This window comes from Piliocolobus tephrosceles, chromosome 7, assembly GCF_002776525.5.
Source record: "Piliocolobus tephrosceles isolate RC106 chromosome 7, ASM277652v3, whole genome shotgun sequence".
NCBI lineage: Eukaryota > Metazoa > Chordata > Mammalia > Primates > Cercopithecidae > Piliocolobus > Piliocolobus tephrosceles.
The window spans coordinates 74,686,400-74,711,748 of record NC_045440.1 but is presented as its reverse complement, the minus strand read 5'-3'; the positions used below and the strand labels follow the sequence as shown (position 1 = coordinate 74,711,748).

Sequence of the window (25,349 nt, the reverse complement as noted above, 5' to 3'; positions counted from 1 at the left end):
ATTTGTCCATTTTTGCCTGTGATTTTGGGGTGTTACTCAGGAAATGTTTGCTCACTCCAGTGTCCTGAAGATTTTCCCCAATGTTTTCTTGTAATAGTTTCATAGTTTGCGGTCTTAGATTTAAGTATTTAATCCATTTTGATTTGATTTTTTTGTATATGGCAATAGATAGGGGTCTAGTTTCATTTTTCTGCATATGGATGTCCAGTTTTCCCAGTACTATTTATTGAAGAGACTGTTTTTTCCCCAGTGTATGTTCTTGACACCATTGTCGAAAATGAGGTCATTGTAGGTGTGTGGATTTGTTTCTGGATTCTCTATTCTGTTTCATTGGTCTGTGTGTCTGTTTTTATGCCAGTACCATTTTGTTTTGGTTTCTATAGCTCTGTAGTGTAATTTGAAGTCAGGTAATGTGGTCCCTCCAGTTATGTTCTTTTTGCTCAGTATAGCTTGGCTATTCTGGGACTTTTGTGATTCCATATAAATTTTAGGATTGTGTTTTCTATTTTTCTGAAGAGTGTCATTGATATTTTGATAGAGATTGCGTTGAGTCTGTAGGTTGCTTTGATTCTTCCAATTTATTTTTTTGTGTCCTCTTCAGTTTCTTTCATCAGTGTTTTATAATTTTTATTGTAGAGCTTTTGCACTTCCTTGGTTGAGTTAATTCCTAGGTATTAAATTTTATTTAAGGCTATTATAAATGGGATTACTTTTTTGATTTCTTTTTCAGATTGTTCACTGTTGGCATATAGAAATGCTACTGATTTAGTATGTTTATTTTGTATCTTGCAACTTTACTAAATTTGTTTATCTTTCTAATAGTTTTTTGTTGGAGTCTTTAGGTTTTTTTAAAATATAAGATCATATCATCTGCAAACAATGATAATTTGACTTCTTCTTTTCCAATTTGGATGCCCTTTCTTTCTCTTGTCTGATTGCTCTAGCTAGTACTTTCAGTATTATTTTGAATAACAGTGGTGAAAGTGGGCATCTTTGTTGTGTTACAGACCTAAGAGGAAAGGCTCCTTATGATACTAGTTGTGGATCTGTCATATATGGCTTTTATTATGTTCAGGCATGTTCCTTTTATACCAGTTATTTGAGAGTTTTCATCACGAAGTGATGTTGAACTTTTATCAGATGGTTTTTTGGCATCAATTGAAATGTATGGTTTTTGTCCTTCATTTTGTTGATATAATTTGTCACATTGATTGGTTTCTTGCATCCCTGTGCTAAATCCCACTTGGTAGTGATGAATGATCTTTTAAATGTATTGTTGGATTAGGTTTGCTAGTATTTTGTTGAGAGTTTTGGCATCAATATTCATCAGAGATACTGGTCTGAGGGTTTTTTTTTTTCTTTTTCTTTTTTTTTGATGTGTGTTTGGTTTTTGGTATCAGGGTAATACTGGCCTCATAGAATGAGTTTGGAAGCATTCTCTCCTCCTCTGTTTTTCGGAATAGTTTGAGTAGGATTGGTATTAGTTCCACTTTAAATATTTGGTAGAATTCAGCAGTGAAGCTATTGGGTCCCGGCCTTTTCTTTACTGGGAAAGTTTTCATTACTGCTTTGATCTCCTCACTTGTTACTGGTCTGCTCAGGTTTTGGATTTCTTCCTGGTTCAATCTTTGTAGGGTGTATGTGTCTAGGAATTTGTCTGTTTCTTCAAGATTTTTCAATTTTTTGGCATATAGTTGCTCATAGTAGTTGCTAATGATCCTTTGAATTTCTGTTGTATCAGTTGTAATGTCTCCTTTTTCATCTATGGTTTTATTTACTTGGGCCTTCTTTCTTTTTTTCTTTGTCTGGCTAAAGGTTTGTCAATTAATGTTTATCTTCTCAAACACCAACTTTTTGTTTTATTGATCTTGTATAATTTTTTCATTTTAAATTCATTTATTTCTGCTCTGATCTTTATTATTTCTCCCACTAATTTTGAGCTTAGTTTGCTGTTATTTTTCTAGTTTTAACTTTAAGGTGCATTGTTAGATTGTTTGTTTGAAAGTTTTCCAGTTTTTTGATGTAGGTGCATATAGCTATAAGCTTCCCTCTGAATACTGCCTTTGCTGTATCCTGTAGGCTTTGGTTTATCATTTGTTTCAAGAAATTTTTCAATTCCCTTCTTAATTTCTTCATTGAAGTGGTCATTCAGGAGCATATTGTTTAATTCTCATGTGTTTGTGTAGTTTCCAAAATTCCTCTTGTTACTGATTTGTAGTTTTATTCCATTGTGGTCAGTGAAGATGCTTGATATTAATTCAGGTTTTCTTTCTTTCTTTCTTTCTCTTTCTCTTTCTGTCTCTCTTTCTCTCTCTCTCTCTTTCTCTCTTTTTCCTTCCTTCCTTCCTTCCTTTCTTCCTTCCTTCCTTCCTTCCTTCCCTTTCTTTCCTTTTCCTTTCTTCCTTTCTTTCCTTTTCCTTTCTTCCTTTCTTTCCTTCCTTTCTTTCTTTTCTGTGTTTTAAGACTTATTTTGTGACCTAACGTGGTTTATCCTAGAGAATGATCCATGTGTTGAGGAGAAAAATGTGTATTCTGCAGCCTTTGGATGAAATGCGTAAATATCTATTAGATCCATTTTGTCTAGAGTGCAGAATAACTCTGATGTTTCTTTGTTGATTTTCTTTCTGGGAGATCTGTGCAGTGCTAAAAGTGGGGTGTTGAAGTCTCCAGCTGTTGTATTGGGGTCTATCTTTCTCTTTTGCTCTAATAATATTTGCTTTATGTATCTGAGTGCTCCAATGTTGGTTGTGTATATATTTACAATTGTTATATCCTCTTGCTGAATTGACCCCTTTATCATTATATAATGACCTTTTTTTGTCTCTCCTTAGAGTTTTTGTCTTGAAATCTATACTCCTTTTTCTGATACGAGTATAGCTATGTCTGCTCTTTTTTTGTTTCCATTGCCATGGAATATGTTTTTCCATCCCTCTCTTTTCCGTCTATGTGTGTCTTCATAGGTGGGGTGTGTTTCTTGTAGGCAACAGATCATTGGATCTTGTTTGTGCCTCCATTCAGCTACTGTGTCTTTTGACTGATGAGTTTAGTTCATTTACATTCAGTGTTGTTATTGCTGAGTAGGAACTTTCTCCTGCCATTTTGTTACTTGTGTTCTGGTGGTTTTTGGTCTTTTCTTCCTTCTTTCCTTTCTTCCTTTCCTTTTAGTGAAAGGATTTTCTGTGGTGGTATGCTTTAATTTATTGCTTTTTTGTGTGTGTGTGTGTATCTGTTGTATGTTTTTTGATTCAATGCTACCATGAGGCTTACAGATGCTATCTTTTTAAAATTACATTTTTTTATTTTTTTAAAATTTTATTATTATTATTTTTGAGACAGAGTATTGTTCTGTCTCCCAGGTTGGAGTGCAGTGGTGTGATCCTGGCTCATCGCAATCTCTGCCTCCCAGGTTCAAGTGATTCTCATGCTTCAGCCTCCCGAGTAGCTGGGGTTACATGTGTGCTCCACTACGCCTGGCTAATTTTTCTATTTTTAGTAGAGATGGGGTTTCGCTGTGATGGCAAGTCTGGTCTCAAACTCCTGGCCTCAAGCAATCCACCTGCCTCGGCCTCCCAAAGTACTGGGATTACAGGTGTGAGCCACTGCACTGGTGCAAATACTATCTTATAACCCATTATTTTAAACTGATGACAGCGTAACACAATTGCATAAACAAACTTGCAAAAAGAAAGTTAATAAAAACTCTACCCTTTAACTTTGTCCCTGCTGCCTGCTTTTTAACTTTTTGTTGTTTCTCTTTATGTCTTATTTCACTATTTCTTGAAAAGATGTTGTAGCTGTTATTTTTGATTGATTCATTATTTCATCTTTCTACTTCAGTTAAGAGTACTTTATACACCACAGGTACAGTGTTATACTCTTCTGTATTTTTCTATATGCTTACCATTACCAGTGAGTTTTGTACCTTCAGATGATTTCTTCTTTCATTAATATCCTTTTCTTTCAGATTGAAAAACTCCCTTTAGCATTTCTTGTAGAACAAGTCTGATGTTGATGAAATCCCTCGGATTTTGTTTGTCTGGGAAAGTCTTTATCTCCCCTTCGTACTTAAAGAATATTTTCACTAGATATACTATTCTAGGTGAAAGTTTTTTTCCTTCAGCGCTTAAAATATGTCTTGCCACACTCTTCTAACCTTTAAGGTTTCCACTGAAAAGTCTGCTGCCAATTAGCTGGGTATGGTGGTGCACACCTGTAATTCCAGCTACTCGGGAGGCTGAGGCAGGATAATTGCCTGAACCTGGGAGGTGGAGATTGTAGCGAGCCAAGATCCCCAAGATCCCAAGATCGTGTCACTGCACTCCAGCCTGGGTGACAGAGTGAGACTCTGTTTCAAAACAAAACAGAACAAACGAAAAAACAAAAGTCTGCTGCCAATTGTATTGGAGCTCCATTGTATGTTATTTATTTCTTTTGTCTGGCTGTTTTTAGGATCCTTTCTTTATCTTTGACCTTTGGGAATTTGATTCTTAAATGCTTTGAGGTAGTCTTCATTGGGTTAAATCTGCTTGGTGTTCTATAACCTTCTTGTATTTGAATGTTGTTATCATTCTGATTTGGGAAATTCTCTGTTATTATCCCTTTGAATAAACCTTCTACTGTTACCTCTTTTTCTACCTTTTCTTTAAGGCCAGTAAATCTTAGATTTGCCCATTTAAGGCTCTTTTCTAGATGTTTTTGGTGTGCTTCATTGCTTTTTATTTTGTTTTCTTTTGTCTTTTCTAACTGTGTCATTTCAAATAGCCTGTCTTCAAGCTCACTAATTCTTTCTTCTTAATCAGTTCTGTTGTTAAGAGACTTTGATGTAGTCCACATCATGTCAGTTGCATTTTTAACTCTGGAATATAAGCTTGATTCTTTTTAATTTTGATCTCTTTGTCAAATTTATCTGATAAGAATTCCGAATTCCCTTTCTGTGTTGTCTTGAATTTCTTTGAGTTTCCTCAAAACAGCTATTTTGAATTACCTGCCTGAAACGTCATATATCTCTCTTTTTCCAGGTTTGATCCCTTGTGCTTTATATTAGTTCGTTTGGTTAGGTCATGTTTTCCTGAATGGTGTTGATGGTTGTAGATGCTGGTTGGTGTCTGGGCTTTAGACAGTTAGGTATTTACTGTAGTCTTCGGAGTCTGAGCTTGTTTATGCCTGTCCTTGGGAAGGCTTTCCAGGAATTTGAAGGATCTTGGGCCCCAATCCCAACAATGCTGTGGCTTTTGGAGACTTGTTAGAGGTACAGCCTTGGCAGCCTTGGATAAGATCTGGAAGAATTCTCAGGATTACCAGGCAGAGATTGTTGTTCTTTTTCCTTACTTTCTCCCAAACAAGTGCTAAGTCACTTGGAATTGGGGGTGTGGTGATGCAGGCACCTCTGTGGTCATCATCCTGGGATTGCTGTGGGTTACACCTGAAGCCAGCACAGCACTGGCCTTGCCCAAGGCCCTTCCCTTCAGGGTGGTGGGTTTTTCCCCGGGCTCCAGGTATGTCCAGAGATGCTGTCTGAGAGCCAGGGATTGGAATCAAAAACCGTAGCAATTTACCTGATGTTTTCTTCTATTGTGGCTAAGCTGGCACTCAATCCATAATACAAAGGTTCTCCCACTCTTCCCTCCCCTTTCCACAGGCACAGGACCCTCTCCTTGTGGCCACCAACACCATCACTGGTCCATGGGCTCACCCTTCAGGGCAGTGGACCCCCTGAAGTAGATCCGGAAATGCTGTCCAGCGTAGGTGTGGACTCGGGGACCCCAAGAGCCTGCTTTTTGCTCTTCCTCACTGTGGCTGAGCTGGTACCTAGGGCACAAGACAATGTTCCCTTTACTTTTTCCTCTACTTTTCTTAAACAGGAGTCTTTCACCATAGCCACCACAGCTGGGAATGTGCTGGGTCACCCCTGAAACCAGCACATGTCAGAGCCCAGGGCCCACTGCATACTCCCTGGGTATCAGTGGTGATTATTCAGGACCCATTGGTTCTTTGGTCAGCAGGTAATGAATCCTGCCAGGATTGAGTTCTTACCTTTAAGGCAGTGGGTTCCTTTCTGGCCCATGGTGTGTCTACAGATGTTGTCTTGGAGCTAGGGCCTGGAATGGGGGCCTCACGGCTCTGCCTGGTGCCTTATCCTATGGTGGCTTAGCTGATATCCAAAATGCAAGACAAGGTTCTCTTTTTTCTTCACTTTCCTCTCCTTAAGCAGAAGGAAGTAGACACTTTCGCTGCTACAAGTTGCACTGCCTGGGGTTAGGGGAGGGATGGCATAAGCACTCCCTTAGCCATTCCAGCTGGTGTCTCCCTAGGTTGTGTGCCATCCTAGTTCACTGTAAGCCCAGCCTCACACTAGGAGTTGCCTAGAAGTATAGTCTCGTGTCCTAGACTGCCTTTCAAATTTATCTGGGACCCTGGAGCACTTCAGCCTGTGGTGGCAAGTCTTGCCAAGAAATTCAAGTTCCAACTGCTATGGGCAATTCCTCTCCGGTTCATGCTGGTCCAGATCCTCCCTCCCTATGCAGGTGCTGGCTGAGCCCAGCACGTCTTCATTGTCTGCTGTGCCAGGGCAGCACTGAGTTTAATGTACTGTTTTCCAATACTGTGCTCTGCTTTCTCAAAGTGTACAGATTTTCACTCCACACCACATGGCTGCTGCTGGGAGTGTGGGAGAGGGTTGGTGTTGGCAATTCAGGACTCTCCTACCCTCCTCAATGCCTCTTTTGGTAATATGAAGTTAAAGCCAGGTACTGTTACTGTCCACCTGATTTTTGTTTCTTGTAATGGTGCTTTTCTGTGTCCATAGTTGTTAAAATTTAGTGTTCCAGTGGGAGTGATGAATGGTATAGGCTTCTATTCCATCATCTTGCTCCACCCTCCTCTGTAATTTTACTCTACCCTGCTCTGTAATTTTACCCAGTGAACATACTTTGTGTGTGGTCTGAATTCTTTGTGTTTATTGAGACTTATTTTATGGCCCAGAAAATGGTCTGTCTTGGTAAATGCTCTGTGAACAATAGAGAACAAGTGTATATTCTACTTTTCTTGGTTGGAGTATTCTAACAGTGTTGATCAGATTGTGTTGGCTGATGGTGTTGTTCAACTGTACTATATTCTTGGTGTTTTTTTTTTTTTTGCTTGTATCAGTTTTTGATAAGGAGTATTAAATCTGACTTTAATTGTCAATTTTCTAGTTTAAATTTTGTCAGTTTTTGCTTCGTTTATTTAAGCTGTGTTATTAGGTGCCTAAATGTTTAGGATAACAATGTCTTCTTAATTACTTTCTTTATTCATATGAAATGACCTTTGTTACCACTGGTAACAGTCTTTACTCTGGAATCCACTTAGTCTGATATATATAGCCATTCTAATTTCTCCTTGATTTATGTGAGTATATGTTTTTTGTCCTATTACTTTAAAACTGTATGTGCTTTTATATTTGAAGTACAGTTTTTTTTAGGTAGCATGTAGTTTGATTTTGCATTTTATCTAGTTTGACAATCTCTGACTTTCAAATGGGGGCATTTACACCATTTTGTCCTAATTTTCACAACTAACCATGTGTTCTTATTGGCCCCATTTCATTAAAGAGGTAAGAAACTGAAAGTTAGAAAGACTAATTGACTGCCCAGTGTTGTACATAGTAAATGGTCAAGCCATGGCTTAAATTCATAAACAGTGTGTCTCCAGCATTCCGTCTTAAAACTACTAAACTTTTACTGTAGTAGGACTCTTAAGAGAGATTTTAGAGAAGCTTAGGATTGCCATTGGAAATACTTAAATTTTACAGAAAGTTCATGTTGATGGTGGTGAGAATGGTAGTTTTAATGGGAAAGTCTGATATTAAGGGAACTGCTTTAAGATAGTAGAAAGAAATTTTTTTTTCTATACTTTCAACACTGCACTTAAATTTTTTTTTTTTTTTTAATAAAAAAATCCGTTTTCGAGATAAGGCCTTGCTCTGTTGCCCAGGCTGGAGTACAGTTGTGCAGTCATAGCTCACTGCAGCGTTGATCTCCTGGGCTCAAGGGATCCCCCTACTTCAGCCTCCTCAGCAGCCGATACTACAGGTGCACACCACCATGCCTGGAGAATATTTTACATTTTTAGTAGGGCCGAGCTCTTTCTGTGTTACCCAGGCTGGTCTCCAACTTCTGAGCTCAAGTGATCCTCCCACCTTGGCCTCCCAAAGTGTTAGGATTCCAGGCATAAGCCACCACACCTGGCTGTAACACTTCATTTCTGACACTAAATATGTGGGGTTTTTTCCCACGCCAGCAAATTCTCCAATTGTCCGCATACACTGACTGGATGGTCCTACTGTTTAACTAAATTCTGACACTAACCTTCCATGGTTAGTGTAGACCCTGCAGGTTAAGGGCTCAGTCCCACAACACTGCTCTCACCTCACATGACAGTCACAAATCTGGGTCTTCTAAACTTGTGACCAACTGGCTGTAAACCGGGGGTTCCCAGCACCCTCTTCTCAGGTTCCATAATTTGTTATGACAGCTCGCAAGACTCAGGGGAATGCATACTTACCAGCACCCTCTTCTCAGGTTCCATAATTTGTTATGACAGCTCGCAAGACTCAGGGGAATGCATACTTATATTTACTAGTTTTGTTATAAAGAATATTCTAAAGTATATAGGTGAACAGCCAGATAAAGAATATGTAGGAGGGCTAGGCACGGTGGCTCACGCCTGTAATCCCAGCACTTTGGGAGGCTGAGGCAGGTGGATCACGAGGTCAAGAGTTCGAGACCAGTCTGGCCAACATGGTGAAACCCTATCTGTACTAAAAATACAAAAATTAGCCGGGCGTGGTGGCGTGTGCCTGTGATCCCAGCTACTTGGGGGGCTGAGGCAGGAGAATCGCTTGAACTTGGGAGGTGGAGGTTGCAGTGAGCCGAGATTGTGCCACTGCACTCCAGCCTGGGCGACAGAGCAAGACTCTATCTCTGGGGGAAAAAAAAAGAAAAAGTACATAGGATGAAGTGTGTGATAAGGGAAATGGAGCTTCCAAGCCCTGTCTGGGTGTGCCACCCTGCAGCACCTCAGTGTACTCACCAGCCTGCAAGCTTTTTGAACCCTATCTTTTAGGGATATTTACGGAGGCTCCATCACATAGTCATGATCGATTATTAACTCAGTTTCCAGCCCCTGTTTCCTCCATGGCGGATAGGAATGGAGTGGGGCTAAAAATGAAGTTTCTAACCATGGCTTAGTTTTTCTGGTGACTAGCCCTCAGACTAGCTCTCTATCCAGGGGCCTACCAAGAGTTGGCTCATTAGAATACAAATTTCCTATCACCTGGGAAATTCCAAGGAATTTAAGAGCTCTGTGTTAGAAATTGGGATCAAAGACCAAATATTAGAACAAAAATGCTCCTAGCTCTCCTGTCCCTCGAGAAATTACAAGGTTTTGGGAGCTCTGTGTTAGGAACCAGGGCTATAGACCAAATACATATTTCTTATATGCCACAGCTGGTGTTGTGATAGTTTAGGGGAGTGGTACTGATATTCTCCACTAAGACATTGGTACATGTATATATCTTAGTATAAAGAAAGGAGGCCAGGTCTGAAAAACATTTAAGTTGAATCAATAGTTGTTAACTGGAAGCAGGAGAGAAGGGAAGACCTCTCAAAGGTGTCTGGCTCATGAGATTGGGAAAATGGTGACATCTGGATGATTAGGAGGCAGGAAAGATTAGAGACAGGAGCTAAATGAAGTATACTGAGTCTGAGTATATAGGAGCCTTAGACTAAGGAGGTGACAATAGAAATTACAAGGAAGAGTTATGAGATGTTAAATAAGCCTTAGGAAGGCAAGGATAAAGGCAACTAATGAGGTTTGAACCTGAACTGTTGGGAGATAATGGATGAAACATTTTGGGGTATGAACTGATTTGGACCGGGTAGAGTGGAGGAGGCAATGTTTTGTTTGACCTTTTACGTCTTGAGTTTGTGGAAATACCAAGTAGACAATTAGATTTATGTGATTGTTGTTTAGGAGACGTCAGATCTGGAGACATGCAGAGTAAATTTAATATGCTTTCCTGATGCAATCAGGAATCTCAAGGTCATTTATTTGGATATTTCTGTTTTCAAGCATATGAGCTATATGTAAGATTATATATATTATATATATCATGTGAAACCTTCAAACTTTCTTATTTTTGGCAAAGTTCTTTGTTAAATACCAAAATTTGAAGGAAAACAAAGAGCTAGTCATTGAAAAATCATTGTGAAACCAGAGAGATATTAAAGATACATTTTAGGTATATATTTTAAACTGAATTAGAATAAAAGAAAAATTAATCACTTTAAACAGGTATGTTTATGTTGTGAATTTCAAATGACATATCCCAATTCTCTATTTTGAATAATTAAAAATCTACAAAAAAAATGGAAAGAAGGGTGTAATAGACACTCACGTATGTTTTAGATTCACTGATTGTTAATTTATTTGCCACATTTGCTACATTACTTTATTTCTGGCTCCCTCTATATTGACATACACTTTTTCCTTGAACAATTTGAAAGTAAATTTCAGCTACCATGACACTTCACTCTTAAATACTTACATATCTATCTTGTAAGACTAAAGGCATTCTTCTTCATAACCACAATACTGTTAATCACACAAGAAATTTAATGCTGGCTAAACCTATTACTTAATACATAGTTCATAGTCACATTTCCCCAATTGTCCTCTAAATGTCCTTTATAGCTTTTTTTCCCCTTCCCATTTCAGATATAATCAAGGATCATGAGTTGTATTTATCATGTCTTTTCATGTCTCTTTAATGTCCTCCCTGCCTTTTTTTTTTTTTTTTTTTTTTTTTACCTTTTATGACATTGACATTTTTGGAGCCTAGGCCATTTGTTTTATAGAATATCCTGTAATCTAGATCTCTCTGATTGTTTCCCTATGATTAGATTCAGATTAAACATTTTTGGCCAAGATTACTACATGGTTATTGATGTGTACTTCTCATTGGATCGTATCGGGGGTACATGACGTCAATTTGCATGATTATTGGTGATGCTGACTTAGTGAAGGTATCTGATCTCCTTTCTGCAATAATACATATTTTTTGTAATTAATAAGTAATTTTAAGTTAATCCCTAGTATTCCTAGAAAGTAATAAGCAGTCTGGAGTGAAACCAATTATGTGCATATCATGTAACTTGATTCTAAATTTTAAAGGTGAAGAGTAGGTTTGGGGGCTCATATGGAAATAGAGTGAGAATGGAATGTAGGACATGTGAGAGGAAGGATGTGTGTGAGATGAGGATGCACAGGTAGAGCCTTTGTACCCTGCGAAAACAGGAACAGTTGAAGGGTTTTAACCTGCTGTTGACTGGGGTGATGAAATTGGATTTGTGTTTTAGAAAGATAGTTTTAGCAGCAGGAAGAATATTATGTCCAAGCTAAAGATGATGAAAGGCTGGATCCAGTTGGCAGAGAGAGGAAGATTTGAGAAATATTTATGATGTTAAAATGGACAGAATTTAGTGATTGGCTCAATGTTTGTTGTGGAGATTCAGAGTTTTTTGTAGTATAATATTTAATAGAATTGCCTGACTCATTGCCTAGATTGTGCTAAATGTAACATTCAAGGAATTAGATTTTATAAATTATAGACACATGGTCTTTTGGCTTCTTTTACAGTTTTCTCTTATTCTTTGTACTTATTCTACTTTTTTGGGGACCATTTGAAGGACGTTAACATTGTGATTCCATTTAGAGGAAAGATTGCTTCTCGATTTATTCTACCCAAAATGTACACCTAGGTCTGCTACTAAGCTTTTGGATAGGATAGAACAGAATTTGGTACTCTCTTAAAATTTCTTCACTAGGTAGAGTAAGATTTTGTTGCATATGATCTGTATGTAAGGTCACCTCTAGCTCTAAAATTCTGATTCTATGATGTTTATTTTTCTCTCAGATAGCCCATTTTATTTCTTGGAAAATTCTTAATGTTTTCTTTGTCCATTTATGTTTTTCTAAGATGTTCTCAGTGCAGCTGAGTCTTGGTGAGCAGACATGGGAATCCGAAGGCAGCAGTATAAAGAAGGCTCAACAGGCTGTTGCAAATAAAGCTTTGACTGAATCTACGCTTCCCAAACCGGTTCAGAAGCCACCCAAAAGTAATGTTAACAATAACCCAGGTATGGCATTGACTCCTTCTGTTATGTTGTGTGCTATGTGTTCTGCTCGTTGTATGTTTCATTTATAGCAGGCCAGTAACAGAGTGAGCAAGTATTAATAGTACACATATTGCCATGCCTATACACACACACAGGCGGTAGCATAAAAATAACTGAAGGAGGCTTGGTGTGTTGGCTCATGCTTGTAATCCCAGCACTTTGGGAGGCCTAGATGGGTGGATCACATGAGGTCACGAGTTCGAGACCAGCCTGGCCAACATGGTGAAACCCTGTCTCTACTAAAAATCTCAGGTGGTCTGCCCACCTCGGCCTCCCAAAGTGCTGGGATTATAGGTATGAGTCACCGAGTTTGGCTCTTGATATTCAGTTTAGAACATTTATTTGACATTTATTAAGAAACCCACAAATTTGGCTGGGAGCAGTGGCTCATGCCTATAATCCTAGCACTTTGGGAGGCCGAGGTGGGCGGATCACACACAGGGTGAGGATTCCAAGACCAGCCTGGCCAGCATGGTGAAACCCCGTCTCTACTAAAAATACAAAAATTAGCCGGGCATGGTGGCGTGCGCACGTAGTCCCTGCTACTCAGGAGGCTGAGGCAGGAGAATTGCTTGAACCTGGCAGGTGGGGGTTGGAGTGAGCCGAGATTGCACCACTAGACTCCAGCCTGGGTGACAGAGCAAGACTCTGTCTCAAAAAAAGAGAAACCCCACCACAAATTCCCCAAACCACCTGCATGTAAAATACTGCTAAGTAAATGACTGTTCTCATTTTAAGCTCCTAAGAATAATTTTCAAGAGTTGTTCTCATTGTATACAATACCAACAACATTATATATCGTTATTTTTTTTTAATTATTTCAATAGTTTTTGGGGAACAGGTGGTGTTTGGTTATATTGATAAATTCTTCAGTGATGATTTCTGAGATTTTGTTGTTGCACCCATCACCCATGCAGTGTATGCTGTACCCAATGCATAGTCTTTTACTCCTCATCCCTCTCCCAACCTTCCCCCAGAGTCCCCAAAGTCCATTGTATCTTTTTTTTTTGAGATGGAGTCTTGCTCTGTCACCAGGCTGGAGCGTAGTGGTGCGATCTCGGCTCACTGCAGCCTCTGCCTCCTGGGTTCAAGCAATTCTTCTGCCTCAGCCTCCCAAGTAGCTGGGACTAAAGGCATGTGCTACCATGCCTGGCTAATTTTTTGTATCTTTAGCAGAGACGGAGTTTCACTGTTTTAGCCAGGATAGTCTCGATCTCCTGACCTCATGATCCACACACCCCGGCCTCCCAAAGTGCTGGGATTACAGGCGTGAGCCACTACGCCGGGCCTAATTTTTTTCGTATTTTTAGTAGAGACGGGGTTTCACCGTGTTAGCCAGGATGGTCTCTATCTCCTGACCTTGTGATCCACCCACTTCAGCCTCCCAAAATGTTGGGATTACAGGTGTGAGCCACCATGCCTTACCCATTGTATCATTCTCAGTGCCTTTGTGTCCTTATAGCTTACCTTCCATTTATAAGTGAGAACATACTACATTTGGTTTTCCATTCCTGAGTTACTTTACTTAGAATAATGGTCTCCACCTCCATCCAGGTGGCTGTAAATGCCATTATTTCATTCCTTTTTATGGCTGAGTAGTATTCTGTGGTATATATGTACACCACATTTTCTTTATCCGTTCATTGATTGGTGGGCATTTGGGCTGGTTTTATGTTTTTGCAATTGTGAATTGTGCTGCTATAAACATGTATATACAAGTGTCTTTTTCATATAATGACTTCTTTTCCTCGGGTAGATGCCCAGTAGTGGGATTGCTGGATCAAATGGTAGTTCTACTTTTAGTTCTTTAAAGATAATCTCCATACTGTTTTCCATAGTGGTTGTACTAGTTGACATTCCCACCAGCAGTATAAAAGTGTTTCTTTTCGGCCAGGCATGGTGGCTCATGCCTGTAATCCCAGCACTTTGAGAGGCTGAGGTGGGTGGATCACGAGGTCAGGAGATCGAGACCATCCTGCCTAACACGGTGAAACCCCGTCTCTACTAAAAATATAAAAATAATTAGCCGGGCATGGTGGCAGGCGCCTGTAGTCCCAGCTACTTGGGAGGCTGAGGCAGGAGAATGGCGTGAACCTGGGAGGTGGAGCTTGCAGTGAGCTGAGATTGCGCCACTGCACTCCAGCTGGTGACGGAGCGAGACTCCCCCTCAAAAAAAAAAAAAAAAAAAAAAAAAGTATTTCTTTTCACCACATCCACACCAGCATCCATTATTTTTTTATTTTTAAATTACGGCCATTCTTGTAGGAGTAAGGTGGTGTATTAGTCTGTTCTCACACTGCTATAAAGAACTTCCTGAGACTGAGTAATTTATAAAGGAAAGGAAGTTTAATTGACTCACAGTTCTATATGGCTGGGGAGGCCTCAGGAAACTTACGGTCATGGTGAAAGGTGAAGGGGAGGCAGGCACCTTCTTCATAAGGTGGCAAGAGAGAAAATGACTGAAGGAGGAACTTGCCAAACATGTACAAAAAATCAGATCTCATGAGAACTCAGTCACTACCATGAGAACAGCAAGGGGGAAACCGCCCCCATGATTCAAATTCCCTCCACCTTGTCTCTCCCTTGACACATGGGAATTATGGGGATTGCAATTCAAGATGAGATTTGGGTGGGGACACAGCCAAACCATATCACCTGGTTTTGCATTGTGGTTTTGATTTGCATTTCCCTGATAATTTGTGATGTTGAACACTTTTTCATATGTTTGTTGGCCGTTTCTGTATTTTCTTTTGAGAACTGTCTATTCATATCCTTAGCTCACTTTTTGATGGCATTATTTTTTTCTTGCTGATTTGAGTTCCCTGTAGATTCTGGGTATTAGTCCTTTGTCAGATACATATTTTGTGAAGATTTTCTCCCACTCTATGGGTTGTGTGTTTACTCTGCTGATTATTTATTTTACTGTGCAGAAACTTTTTAGTTTAACTAAGTCCCATCTGTTTATCTTTGTTTTTGTTGCATTTGCTTTTGGGTTCTTGATCATGAAGCCTTTGCCTAAGCCAATGTCTAGAAGAGTTTTTCCAATGTTGTCTTCTAGAATTTTTATGGTTTCAGGTCTTAGAAAGTCTTTGATCCATCTTGAGTTGATTTTTGTATAAGGTGAGAGATGAGGATCCAGTTTCATTCTTCTCCATGTAACTTGCCAATTATCCCAGCACCATTTGTTGAAAATATAAAGTGGGAAAAGTGTCCTTTCCCCACTTTATATTTTTTGTTTGCTGTGATGAAAATCAGTTGGCTGTAAGTATTGGGCTTTATTTCTGGGTTCTCTATTCTGTGCCATTGGTCTATATGCCTATTTTTATAGCAGTATAGTGCTGTTTTGGAGACAATAACTTTATAATATAGTATCAAGTCAGGTAATGTGATGCTTCCAGATTTGCTCATTATGCTTAGTCTTGCTTTGGTTATATGGGCTCTTTTTTGGTTCCATATGAATTTTAGGATTGTTTTTTCTAGTTCTGTGATAAATGATGATGGTATTTCGATGGGAATTGAATAGAATTTGTAGATTGCTTTTGGCAGTATGGTATTTCCACAATATTGATTCTACCCATTCAAGAGTTTGGGATGTGTTTCCATTTGTTTGTATCCTCTGTGATTTCTTTCAGCAGTATTTTGTAGTTTTGTGTAGCGTTCTTTCCACTTTCTTTGTTAGGTATATTCCTAAGTATTTTATTTTTTTTGCAGCTATTGTGAAAGGGATTGAGTTCTTGATTTGATTCTCAGCTTGGTCGCTGTTGGTGTATAGCGGAGCTACTGATTTGTGTACATTTATTTTGTATCTTGAAACTTTACTGAATTCATTTATCAGATCTAGGAGCTTTTCGGATGAGTCTATGGTTTCCTAGGTATACGATCATATCATCAGTGAACAGCAACAGTTTGACTTCTTCTTTATCAATTTGGGTGCCCTTTATTTCTTTCTCTTGTCGATTGTTCCAGCTAGGACTTCCAGTACTGTGTTGAATAGAAGTGGTAAAATTGGGCATCCTTGTCTTGTTCCAGTTCTCAGGGGGAATGCTTTCAACTTGTCCCCTGTTCAGTATAATGTTGGCTGTGGATTTGTTATAGATGCTTTTATTACCTTAAGGTATGTCCCTTCTATGCTGATTCTGCTGAGGATTTTAATCATATAGGGATGCTGGATTTTGTCAGATGTTTTTTCTTTGTTGAGATGATCATGTGGTTTTTGTTTTTAATTCTGTTTATGTGGTATATCACCTTTATTGACTTGTGGACATTAAACTATCCCTGCATCCCTGGTATGAAACCCACTTGTTCATGGTGAATTACCTTTTTTATATGCTGTTGGATTCAGTTAGCTTATATTTTGTTGAGGATTTTTACATCTCTGTTCATCAGGGATATTGGTGTGTGGCTTTCTTTTTTTGTTACGTCCTTTCCTGTTTTTGGTATTAGGGTGATAATGGCTTCATTGAGTGATTTAGGGAGGATTTCTTCTTTCTCTGTCTTTTGGAATAGTGCTAATAAAATTAATACCATTTCTTTTTTGAAAGTCTGTTAGAATTCAGTTGTGAATCCGTCTGGTCCAAGGCTTTTTTTTACTGTTGTTGGCAGTTTTAAAATTACCATTTCAGTCTTGCTGTGGTCAGTTCAGAGTTTCTGTTTCTTCCTGGTTAATCTAGAAGAATTGTATATTTCCAGGAATTTATCCAGCTCCTCTAGGTTTTCTAGTTTGTGTGTGTAAAGGTGTTCATAGTAGCCTTGAATGATATTTTGTATTTCTGTGGTATCAGTTGTTATATCTCCTGTTTGTTTCTAATTGAGTTTATTTGGATCTTCTGTCTTCTTTTTTTGGTTAATCTTGCTAATGTTCTATCAATTTTGTTTATCTTTTCAAAGAACCAGCTTTTTGTTTTATTTATCTTTTGTATTTCTTTGTTTCAATTTCATTTAGTTCTGCTCTCATCTTTGTTATTTCTTTTCTTCTGCTGGGTTTGGTTTATTGTTTCTCTAGTTCTTGAGGTGTGACCTTAGATTGTCTTATTCGTGCTCTTCCAGACTTTTTCATGTAGGCATTCAGTGCTGTAAACTTTGCTCTTGGCACTGCTTTTTCTGTGTCCCAGAGGTTTTGATAAATTGTGTCACTATTACTGTTCAGTTCAAATTTTTAAATTTCCATTTTGATTTCATTGTTGACCCAACAATCATTCAGAAGCAGGTTATTTAATTTCCATGTATTTGCATGCTTTTAAGTGTTCCTTTTGCAGTTGATGTCCAATTTTATGCCACTGTGGTCTGAGAGGAGTACTTGATATAATTTTGATTTTCTTAAATATACTGTGACTTGTTTTGTGGCTTATCATGTGGTCTATCTTGGAATATGTTCCATGTGCTGATGAATAGATTGTGCATTCTGCAGTTGTTGGGTAGAATGTTCTGTATATATCTGTTAAATCCATTTGTTGTAGGATATAGTTTAAGTCCGTTGTTTCTTTGTTGACTTTCTGTCTTGACGACCTGTCCGGTGCTGTCGGTGGAGTATTGAAGTCCCCCACTATTATTATGTTGCCCTCTGTCTTGTTTATTAAGGTCTAGTAGTAATTGTTTTATAAATTGGGAGCTCCAGTGTTAGATGCATTTATATTTAGGATTGTGATATTTTCCTGTTGGACTAGTCCTTTTATCATTATGTCATGTCCCTCTTTGTCTCTTTTAACTGCTGTTGCTTTAAAGTCTGTTTTATCTGATGTAAGAATAGCTACTCCTGCTGGCTTTTGGTGTCTGTTTGCATGAAATATCTCTTTCTACCCCTTTACCTTCAGTTTATGTGAGTCCTTATGTGTTAAGTGAGTGCCTTGAAAAAAGCAGATACTTGGTTGATGAATTCTTATCCATTCTGCCATTCTGTATCTTTTAAGTGGAGCATTTAGGCCATTTACATTCAACATTAGTATTGAGATGTGAGGTACTGTTTATTCTATTCATTGTGCTAGTTGTTGCCTGAATACCTTTTGTTTGTTTGTTTTTTCTCATTGTGTTATTGCTTTATAGACCCTGTGAGATTTGTGCTTTAAGGAGGTTCCATTTTGGTGTATTCTGAGGCTTTGTTTCAAGATTTAATAACTCCTTTAACAATTCTTGTAGTGCTGGCTTGGTAGTGGCAAATTCTCTCAGCGTTTGTTTGCCTGAAAAAGACTTTATCTTTCCTTCATTAATGAAGCTTAGTTTCACTGGATGTAAAATTCTTGACTGATAATTATTTTATTTAAGGAGGCTAAAGATAGGACCTCAGTCCCTTCTGACTTAGAGATTTTATGCTGAGAAAGCTGCTATTTATTGGATAGGTTTTTCTTTATAGGTTAGCTGGTGCTTTTGCCTCACAGCTCTTAAGATTATTTCCTTTGACTTGAGTTTAGATAACCTGACTGACTGTGTGCCTAGGTGATGACATTCTTTTTGCGATGAATTCCCCGGGTGTTCCTTGACCTTCTTGTATTTGGATGTCTAGAGCTCTAGCAAGGCCAGGCAAGTTTTCCTCAATTATTCCCTCAAATAAGTTTTCCAAACTTTTAGATTTTTCTTCTTCAGGAACACCAGTTATTCTTAGGTTTGGTCATTTAACATAATCCTAAACTTCTTGGAGGCTTTGTTCATTTTTTAAAAAATTATTTTTCCTTTGTGTCAGATTGGGTTAATTTGATTGGGCCTTGTCTTTGAGCTCTGAAGTTCTTTCTTCTGCTTGTTTGATTCTGTTGGTGAAACTTTGCAGTATATTTTGCATGCCTCTAAGTTTGTCTTTCATTTTCAGAAGTTGTGACTGTTTTTTATTTATGGTTCTATTTCTCTGGAAATTTTTTTCATCCATATCTTGTATTATTTTTAAAATTTCTTTAAGTTACTTTTCACCTTTTTCTAGTGCCTCCTTGAGCTACTTAATAATCAACCTACTAAATTCTTTTTCTGGTAATTCAGATATTTATTCTTGGTTTGTATCCATCGCTGGTTAACTAGTATGATCTTTTGAGGGTGTCACAGAACCTTGTTTTGTCATATTACTGGAATTGTTTTTCTGGTTCCTTCTCATTTGGATATACTGTGTCAGAGGCAAGATCTTGGACTCAATGGCTGCTGTTCAGATTCTTTTATCCCACGGGGTGATCCCTTGATGTGGTTCTGTCCCCCTTCCCCTATGAATGGGGCTTCCTGAGAGCTGGACTGCAGCGATGGTTATTTTTCTTTTGGGTCTAGGTACCCAGTGGAGCTATTGGACTCCAGGCTGGTATTGGGTAGTGTCTGCAGAAAAAGCATTTGCCCTAGGCTACAAGCCTTCCTGCTGAGAAAGCAAGCAGGGCTTTCAGGCCTTGCCCCTCCCTGCCTGCCATGGCTTCTGTTCTCATATCTGTACTTTCCTTTGGCACCTTATTCCCCCCAACCCCGCCCAGATTCTGCCCAAGAAAATTTGCATTCGGTCAAAATTATTACAGCATTCAGCTAGAAGTCTTTCTCACTGTGGTACTTCCCCAATTCCACTGACTGCCCTCCCCAAAGACCCCTGTGAGATAAAAGTAAGAAAAAAAAATGGCTTCCCTGGGGACTGGAAGTGCCTACAGGGCTCTCTTACCACTGCTGCTTCTAGTTTTTTTTTTTTTTTTTTAGATGGAGTCTTGGTCTGTTGCCCAGGTTGGAGTGCAGTGGCGTTGATCTTGGCTCACTGCAGCCTCCGCCTCCCGGGCTCAAGCAATTCTCCTGCCTCAGCCTCCCAAGTAGCTGGGATTACAGGTGTGCACCACCATGCCCAGCTAATTTTTTTGTTTTTTGTATTTTTAGTAGAGACAGGGTTTCACTATGTTTGGCCAGGCTTGTCTCAAACTCCTGGGCTCAAGCGATCCACTAACCTTGGCCTCCCAAAGTTTTGGGATTGCAGGCATGAGCCACCATACCTGACCTACTGCTTCTATTTTTATATTTCACTCAGCTCTCTAAATTTGTTTCAGCCCTAGGTAAGGTTAAATTCTTCTCCTGTGATCTGGATTTTCAGGTTCCCCAGTGAAGATGTGTGTTTGGAGGCAGACTTTCCCCCTCTCACACTTCGGGCACTCACAGTGTTTCACGGAGTAGTGGCTGTGCATTCTTTTGGTTTTCCTGGTATGTTCTTGTGGTGGTTCTTGGAGCAGAGTTTACATTGTGAGTCTCCACGTGCTGTTTTGTCCCCACGAGTGGGAGCTGCAAATTAGTCCTGCCTGATACCCACCATTTTCTCCAGGTGACCTCAGTGAATCCATATGTCTTGCTATCTGTTGGGAAAGGCAAACCTGTATTTTGGACATAGTGTATTAATTGATAACATTAGGTTAATGGAATTCCTATAACTTTAGTACCTGCTATATATCCATTTTCTCATTCATTTGTTAACTGATTAATTCAAGTGGTTACCTTCTAGTCAATATTAATTTCGCCTTAGGCATTTTTGTTATGGAGGTTAGAAAAAAGATTTTGTGCCTGTCAACAATAACTCTAAAATCTATTTAATCATTGTCTACTTGCTTATATTCATAATCAAATCACATAGACACTTGTTTCACTCTCATGTGGTCTGTGCTAGGTTGGCATACTCTGTTCTTTCAGGGACTACTCTGCAGAATCCATGGCTTTCTGATTACGAGTCTCTTTGCTTCTGTTCAACTGATTGCCGTATTTATGAAGCTTAAATAGGCCAAAATATTACAATAGAAAAAAAAACTTATTCTCTTCATTTTGAAGTTCCTAAAAGATTGTCTACATCTTTAATTTTTAAAAACCTCTTTAGAATACTGGTTGATCATTAGTAGCATACCACCACCATGATTTATTTAACACTTGCTTTTTACATATCTAAGAGGTATACAACATTGTGCTTTTCAGTGAGGGTCTTACAATCTTACATATGAACACAGAACTGGATGGTAAAGATTAAGTGCCAAGTAGACAATAACAGCCATCAGTATTACAGGTAATGATAAACATGGACTGAAGTAGTTGAAGTAAGATACAGGTCTTGAACGAAAAGTAGGCAATTATAGAGGAGAAGAAAGAATATTATAGCCAGAGAGAATACTATGAGGAAGGGCTTTGAAGTAGGAATCTGGACAATGGATTTGGTTAAAAAAAAAAAAAAAATTGTTATAGACGGTTTTTAATTAGAGCAGGTAAATGACTAGTAGGAGGTAAGACTGGAGACGTAGTTAGTGAATTGGGACAATTTGAATGCCAACTTTACGAGATTAAGTTTTATATGTAGCTGGGAGGAATTTATATTCATGAGTAGTGCATGATACATTTAAAGGAATATTTTAGGAAGCTCAGTTTGACATGTAGAGGGAAGATGGGAGATATTAAAAGCAAAGAAACCATTGCCATAGTTTATGGGTGAAGAAAGAAAGAGACTCATATACATTGAGTACTGTATGCCTCCCGCTCTGCAGGAGTGTTGAGAGTGGCATTTGGAATGGAACAGAACAAGCTGTCTAAGGCATATAATGTAAAGCAAGAGCAGTTTATTGTATGCTGAGCTCTGGGTCAAGTCCATATTTAGAGGATTATAGCAGGAAGTAAACCAGCAAGAGTCAAAGGAAGGAAACAGGAGAGTGTCTGAAAGGCCCCAGTGGAGATAAGAATTTCCATGGTTGAGTGTTGTAGTGAGCTGAGAGAATGAATAAATTATTTGGTGTAAACTTCTAAAATAAAGTATAATATTATATACAGACAAGGGCACATTACAAGTATAGAGCTTGATGAATTTCTATGCTGTGAACACTTTACCACATGTTTTATTAGTGCTATGGAAGCTTCCCTCATGCCTACTTCAATCGGTTAAACAACTCTGAAGGAAACCACTATTCTGATTTCTACCAGATTAGTTGTGCCTTCTTGTTGGAATCAGACAGTAGACTCTTGTGATAGCTCATTTTTCTCAATATTGTTTGTGAGAGTCATCTGTGTTGCATTTAATGGTACATTATTTCATTGCTATGTAGTATTCTATTGTGTAAGTATACCATAATTTACATATTCATTATACTGTTATACATATTTGAATTGTTTCCAGTTTTGAGCTATTAGAAATAATACTACTGTGAACAGTATTCTTACATGCATACATTTCTCTTGGGGATATATCTAGGATTGGAGCTGTTGGGTCATAGTTATGAATGTATTTGGTATTAATACATAATGTCAAAGAATGTCAGTTTACCTTCCTACCAGCAGTATGAGAGCTCTTCACATCCTCATCAGCATTTGATATCTCCAGCTTTCAAAATTTTAGCTATTATGCTGAGAGGTATAATAGTAATTCATTGTGTTTTTAATTTGCATTTCTCTAATAACGAATGCAGGTGAGCATCTTTTCATTTGCTTGTTGGCATTAGGCTAGCCTCTATTGTAAAGTGCTGCTTGGAATGTTTTTCCCACTTAAAAATCTGAATTGTCTGTTTTAAATTTTTTTCTACTTTTTATTGACTTGTAGGGTTCTTACATATTCTGGATTCATATCATTTGTCAGATATGTATATTGCAAATATCTTTCTATACTCCTAAGGGTGCATTTTGGTGGATAGAAGTTCTTTTCAATGAGGCGAGGTGTGGTGGCTCACACCTGTAATCCCAGCACTTTGGGAGGCCAAGGTGGGTGGATCACTTGAGGTTAGGAGTTTGAGACCAGCCGGGCCAACATGGTGAAACCCCAACTTTACTAAAAATACAAAAATTAGCCAGGCGTGATGCTGCGCACCTGTAATTCCAGCTACTCAGGAGACTGAGGCAGAATAATCGCTTGAACCTGGGAGACGGAGGTTGCAGTGAGCTGAGATTGAGCCACTGCACTCTAGCCTGGGCGACAGAGCAGAACTCCATCTCAAAAAAAAAAAAAGAAAAAGAAAATCTTGTTTAATGGAATCTAATTTATTAGTCTTTTCCTTTATGGTTAATGCTTTTTTGGTGTGCCATTTAATACACCTGTGTCTCCTACAAGTTTATGAAGATAACCTCATATTGGTTTTAGAAGCAGTATTTTTAGATCTTTATAGTTTAGATCTACAATCTGTCAGGAATTGAGTTTAATGTGTGATGTGAGGTAGAGTTCAATATTTTTCTTCATTTTAAAAATATATGGACATTCGTTTAATCCATCACCATTTATTGAAAAGACAGTCCATTCCCCTCTGCAGTATCGTGGCACATTTGTTGTAAATCTGGTGACTGTAACTCAGTACTGAGAAGTAGTAGGTCTGTGGAGGAAAGATCCAGTCTTGACTCCACAGTGTGTAGATGGGTCATAAAAAGAAGTTATATCCTAACAAGGAGTTAAGTTCATTTACAGCATGGTTGATCTGTTAGTAATAGGGAATATATTACAGAACTGTTTTGCTTTCTCCCTTTTATTTTTTTTTTAAACTATGGAAGTAATTTCAGATTTATATAAAATTTGTGGAAATAGTACATAGACTTCCCATGTATCCTTCACCTTTATTCCGCATTGATAGCATTTCTGAACCATCTGGGAATAAGTTGTAGACACGATGTCCCATTGCCCCTTAATGTTTCAGTGTGTGTTTCTTAAGGACATGTACACTGTTCTATCAGGAAGTTAACTTTGATCCATATTACCATTTAATCCACAGACTCCATTTCAGATTTCATCCAAATCATCCCAAACCTAATCATCCCAAACCTTTACAGCTCCAGGATCTAATCAAAACCATGTGTTACATGTACTTAACATTTCTCTTCATTCCACTTCAATCTGTAACAAACAGTTCCTCAGTCTTTCTTACCTTTTATGACCATAACATTTATGAAGAGTACGGAACCACAGAGTTTGTAGAATGCCCCTCAATTGAGTTTGTCTGGTGTTTCCTCATGATTTATGCATTTTAGCATGAATACCACAAAAATGACTTGGACTTACCTTAGTGCTTTGTATCAGGAGACATTGTCCCATCTGAGATTGACTTGTCCCATCGGTGATGACTTTTGTCATGTGGTGAGGAGTAGGCCAGGCTTCTTTGCTGTAAAGTTAATTAATCCGTATGTTTTGTTATTGAATAGTAAGTGATAAGTATTTTCTGAGGAGACATTTTGTGCCTGTATGTGTGTGTGTGTATATATATATGTATGTATAAATATTCTGCTCGTCATCAAGCTTTCTTTCGCCTTCCAGATTTAGCATCTGTTGATGATTCTTGTCTGAATCTGTTATGACCCTGAAGGTTGCCAAAGGGGGATTTTAAAAATTCCACTTTCTTTTTTATATTTGTTAATTGGCATTGTACCCAATTAACTTTTGTAACTTTTGCTTTTCCCTCATCTTTTTGTTTGCTTATTTATATCACTGTAGTCTCTTGGATTCCTGTTCTACTTACAGGTTTATAATTTGTTGCTATCGTTATCTATTTTGTTGCTTAAATTATTCCCGGTTTGGCTACTGGTACAGAACCTCCAATTGACTCTTTTGCCCTTTTGATATTTCTTCATCATGCTGTGGACATTTTTATTTTCGGGCATAATAAAGTGTTGCTAGGTCATCTTTTATTTTGCTTGCCCCAGCCTTGGAGCCAGCCATTTCTCCATGGAGCTCTGGTTTCTCAATTAATCACTGGTTTCTCAGTTAATCAATTTATTTATTCAACAAATATTTATTCAGTGACTGCTATTTTCCTTTTTTTTTTTTTAATTTTTTATTTTTATTTTTTGAGACGGAGTCTTGCTCTGTCGCCCAGGCTGGAGTGCAGTGGCCCCATCTCAGCTCACCGCAAGCTCCGCCTCCCGGGTTCACGCCATTCTCCTGCCTCAGCCTCCTGAGTAGCTGGGACTACAGGCGCCCGCCACCTCGCCCGGCTAGTTTTTTGTATTTTTTAGTAGAGACGGGGTTTCACCGTGTTAGCCAGGATGGTCTCGATCTCCTGATCTCGTGATCCGCCCGTCTCGGCCTCCCAAAGTGCTGGGATTACAGGGTTGAGCCACCGCGCCCGGCCGATTTTCCTGGAATTTTTTTTTAACTTTCTACAGAGCTGTTCTAAGTGTTAGTAACATGTTCCTTTTTGAAAACTAGTTGTAGCATTTTGTTTTACACGCCACATATAGGAATCTGAAATTCTTATGCACATTTGT

At 38.6% G+C, this 25,349-nt stretch overlaps 1 protein-coding gene across 15 annotated transcripts in view; it reads left to right on the top strand.

Annotated features, from left to right (window-relative positions):
* The window catches only part of STAU2 (staufen double-stranded RNA binding protein 2), a 346,153-nt gene that overhangs the window by 46,577 nt on the left and 274,227 nt on the right, over window positions 1-25,349 (top strand). For 12 of the 15 annotated variants that reach the window (XM_023184094.2, XM_023184104.2, XM_023184101.2 and 9 more), the window contains one exon: window positions 12,017-12,176. The exons of 1 other annotated variant lie outside the window; for it this stretch is intronic. In XM_023184094.2, coding sequence (XP_023039862.1) covers window positions 12,017-12,176 — 160 coding nt within the window. Of the gene's footprint in view, window positions 1-10,940; window positions 11,064-12,016; window positions 12,177-25,349 lie in introns of all 15 variants that reach the window. 2 more of the 15 variants (XM_023184099.2, XM_023184098.2) reach the window with 1 other exon arrangement.